The sequence below is a fragment of the Larimichthys crocea genome, chromosome XIII (assembly GCF_000972845.2).
Source record: "Larimichthys crocea isolate SSNF chromosome XIII, L_crocea_2.0, whole genome shotgun sequence".
In the NCBI taxonomy this organism is placed as follows: Eukaryota; Metazoa; Chordata; class Actinopteri; family Sciaenidae; genus Larimichthys; species Larimichthys crocea.
This window is the reverse complement of record NC_040023.1, coordinates 15,589,372-15,593,367: the sequence shown is the minus strand read 5'-3', so window position 1 is coordinate 15,593,367 and position 3,996 is coordinate 15,589,372. Positions and strand designations below refer to the sequence as shown.

The window sequence follows — 3,996 nt, the reverse complement described above, 5'->3', positions numbered from 1 at the left end:
GATATTGTAAATAAAATATATATAAATTTATATAGCACCAAGTCTTGCATCTTTGATTTGTTTGCTGCTGCTTTAATACACATTCAGCTTGGTGGTGTGTGGTCTGTTTTGAGTATCACAGACTTCAGGTTTTTTCCTTACTCTTGCACTTGCGTGAGTTATAGCTCTGTCTTGTTCATCGTGCAGGGAGGCTTAACAGTTCGGGTGGCGTGCTGCCTGCACGCCGTTTACATCCTCAGGCCTCTGCGGGCGTTGCGTGCTTCCTCTGCCGGTGCTAAGAAAGCCCCACAGTGAGGGCAAAACACATGCAATACACGCGTGTGTATGTGTGGGGAGAGTGTGGGTGGGGTGTATATGTTGGATGAATGTACCGGGGGATGCTGGCTCACAGAGGGCACGAGGCAAGGCAGGCAGATGGTGACCTTTTGGAGTAAATTACCATGAACCCAGTGACTCTCTCCTTTCACTCCTCCCAAGACTCTCGGCACGCACGCATACCTCAAAGATAAGGAATAAAAAATGGCTGTTTGTTTAGCAGCAACATTATAGGTGAAATAGCCCAATGTCGGCCGGTTTTAAAAGTAGGCCAACTCCAACCTCCGAGCTATCTCTCCTTCTCTCTCTCTCTCTGTCACACATTTTACTCTGAGTGGGTGTGAGCGTGATTTCAGGCTCGGGCGTGAACAGCTGTAGTAGTCGTGACTGGCGTGCACGGCGGCTGTCGGGGGCGCGCTTCGGTTTCACGTCAAAGAGGCATCGTTTCAGCACCAAGGCCAGGGGCTCGCGGCTAGAACAATAGGCGGCTCCGCGCACTGTGTCGCTAAGGCAACGTCCACAAAGCCTCAACCGCGAAACTAATAGTTAAAAAAAATACAAATATTAAATTGTTGACATAAATATAACACACATACCGTAGAGTTAAGAGGAGGTGTGAAGGCGACTTAGGTGTGCTTGAGGGTTTGGGTTTGATTTATTTTTCGTGCGAGTGAGGCGAACATAGTTATTAACGGTCCCCGGGAGGACGTCACGGGCGAGCAACCGCTTTGGGGAGAGGGAGGAAAGGGGGGAGGGAGCAGCGAGAGAGAGAGAGAGAGAGGAGCAGAGGAGATACCGGCATAGGACGTGAAAAGCCATCCAGCCGTTGGACGGGTGAGACGTTACATGAAAATAAGCAAGAACCGTAAGTAAAGAGCAGCCCTCCGTTAACGGTTGGACACAATAACGGCTAAAGGCTAACGCAAAAAAAACGACCGTTACAAGAGAACCGAGCAAGTTTAAACAGTTGGCCGTTAAGCAACTGACTAGTTATCACTTTGTAATTAAAGCAGAGGCTTTCGTGAAAGTGAAAACTAACTAGCTAGCTCCGTCTGCGAGTCGAAATTTCACCGGGTGACAAGCTTTTCTTTCTTTTTTTCTTTCTTTCTTTTTTTTTCTTTTTTTGTTTGGACTCACCTGCTAAAGACACCTCCAGATTTTGGTGGACCGAAAGAAAGACAGAAAAAAAGAAAAAGAAGGAGAAAAATCAAAACACAAACCGAGTGTCTAATATCTGTACACCCCCGACGAGGAGGAGGAGGAGAGGGAGGCAGGGCACAAAGAAGAAGCGGAGAGAGCATCCAGAGAAGAGGGGAGAGAAGAGGAAGGAGGACGGGACGGAGAGAGCGCGGTGAGGACAACAAACAACGGGGAAAACACACACACGCACACACACACACACACACATAGAGCATCCCTCTTTAATTTCAACCCGTAAACATCTGAAACACGGTAAGAGCTTTGCTGGATGTAGCCTGTATATTTCTATTACCCGGTGTTGTTTTGTTCTCATGTGCGTGCGTGCCTGTGTGTATGTGTGCGTGTGCGTGCGTGCGTGTGTGTGTATATGTGTATGTGTACATTGAGAGGGGGGATCGGACAAAGAGCAAGGGAGCCCCATGACATCCGTGTGTATGCTGTAACCTACAGCTGGCTAAACAAAGAAACCGCTCTATTGCAATGATTTACCCCCCAATCACGCTCATTCTTCTCTTTTCTATGTGCAGGGATCCTGCACGCTGTTTATCCACCGAAAGGTACAGATATTTTCGATTTATATATATTTAATTGGGGGAAAAGTCCCATTATTGTTTTTTGATTGGCAAATTAACATTTGCATAATTGTTTTACCAGAAGCTACTCGAGCCCTTTGTCATCAGGCTGGGCGATAAATACTTAAAATAATCACGCAAATCATCTTTACGTGTATTTACAGAATTAGGGCACACATTTTATAGCTGAGAGCATATTCAGATATTACATTTATTTTTATTTTTATTCATTTTATTGTTCAAGAAATATGAAAATACAATAGTAAATGTAATAAATGTAATATCATATACATAACCCCTGAGGTAATACTACAAATATATTTGTGATACCACAGGAGTTTTAAAATCTATAAAGTGTAGTGTAACTATGATATAGCACAAACATACCATAAGCCACTAAATGAATATTTTAAGATCACTATTAAGACTATTGTTGTGGTATTGTCCCACTTCTCTGGCTTTGACCCAAAGACTCATACAGCTTTGGTTGCTCCTCTCCAGGGATACCTGCTCCTGATCTGTTTGCCACTCAGCCCCTTCTGCAGTACCCAGTCGTCCTCTCCACTCTGTCCCGATGAAGGAGGCCGACGCCATCAAGTTGTTCGTGGGGCAGATTCCCCGGAATCTGGAAGAGAAGGACCTCAAGCCTATCTTCGAGCAGTTTGGCAAGATCTATGAGCTAACTGTGATTAAGGACAAATACACTGGCATGCACAAAGGTAGGTCTCACACCATCATAACACAGCCTAAACATAAAAGAAACAGATTGACAGACAGATTGATAGATACTAGATAGGTAGATGTGTGACAGTAAGGCAGAGAGATGGGTGGATTTTCCTGCGCTGAGTGTCACATGTCACCATGGAAACTGTCACACCTGCTCTCGTCTCCATCTCCTGTTAACGCTGCAACGTGAGACCAAGAAGACAGGCAAACTCGGTTACTACATGTAGCCCGTGAATCAAAATGCGTGCTCGTGGACGAGTATGCTTGTGCCAAAATGTACTTATTTAGAAGAATACTATATAAAGGTGTGAAGAAGTGGTTTATAATATATGATCTATAGAGCAGGGAGCCTCCTAATTGTGTTAATGATTAGGAGGCTTTAAATAATGGTCCCTCCTGACAATAGACCGGTAATAAACTGTAGCAAACACACACACACACACTCTCTCTCTCACACACACACACCCACACACACTGACCTGGGGTCCTGTGTGTTTTATGAACCAGATTAGGCTGTATGCTCCAATCAGTGTAATGGGCCTGTAAGCCTGGGTGACACAGGGGAAAGAATCTGTTGTTTTGAGAATCCCCACGGCCACAATAAGCCCCTCTTAAAAGCAATGAGATGGACCATAAGATGCATGTGTGTGTGTGTGTGGTGTACTTTCCCGTGCGTGCTCATGTATGTCTTGTCTTTCTTTTTTTCTCATCTTATGGCATTCTGTTGAGTCATTGTGAATGTGTTCCTCTTCTTAATCGTCAAATCTGTTCTTCTTTGCTATGAATCTACATCCGTCTGTCTGAGATGTCACCGGGATGCTAACCTGCTGCTAATCTTGTTGTCTTAGTGCTGGTGACAGGTGTAGTAAACAGCTCTGGCCAGCCAGCTCTGCTACCTACCTCTCCCTCACACACACAGACACAGGTACAGCACATACAAAAAAAAAACAGAGGGAGTGTATTTGGAGTGATCGTGAGGCATGCATAGTGGTTGGTATAGGGCAGGAACCTGACTGTGCCCAGCCTGTAAGGCCTTGTTAGCCCCCGCGCACACGTCTGTGGTGCTGTCATGTGTGCTGACTCGTGCCGTGCCGTTCTGAAATGTGCCGTGCCGTGGCGTGTCCTTCTCTGCTCTAGAGTGCATCATCATGGTGTTGTCAAGCTTAGTTACGTTGCATGAATA

The 3,996-nt window shown here is 45.5% G+C and overlaps 1 protein-coding gene across 5 annotated transcripts in view; it reads left to right on the top strand.

Moving 5' to 3' along the window:
- Positions 1-832: 832 nt before the first annotated feature.
- The window catches only part of LOC104920546 (CUGBP Elav-like family member 3), a 25,920-nt gene continuing 22,756 nt past the window's right edge, over positions 833-3,996 (top strand). The window contains exons 1-4 of one of the 5 annotated variants that reach the window (XM_027287119.1): positions 833-1,180; positions 1,462-1,666; positions 2,043-2,072; positions 2,589-2,806. In XM_027287119.1, the coding sequence (XP_027142920.1) occupies positions 2,662-2,806 (145 nt within the window). In that variant the 5' untranslated portion in view covers positions 833-1,180; positions 1,462-1,666; positions 2,043-2,072; positions 2,589-2,661. Of the gene's footprint in view, positions 1,181-1,461; positions 1,667-1,716; positions 1,768-2,042; positions 2,073-2,588; positions 2,807-3,996 lie in introns of those variants that run through there. The other 4 variants (XR_003463626.1, XM_027287118.1, XM_019253963.2 and 1 more) reach the window with 4 other exon arrangements.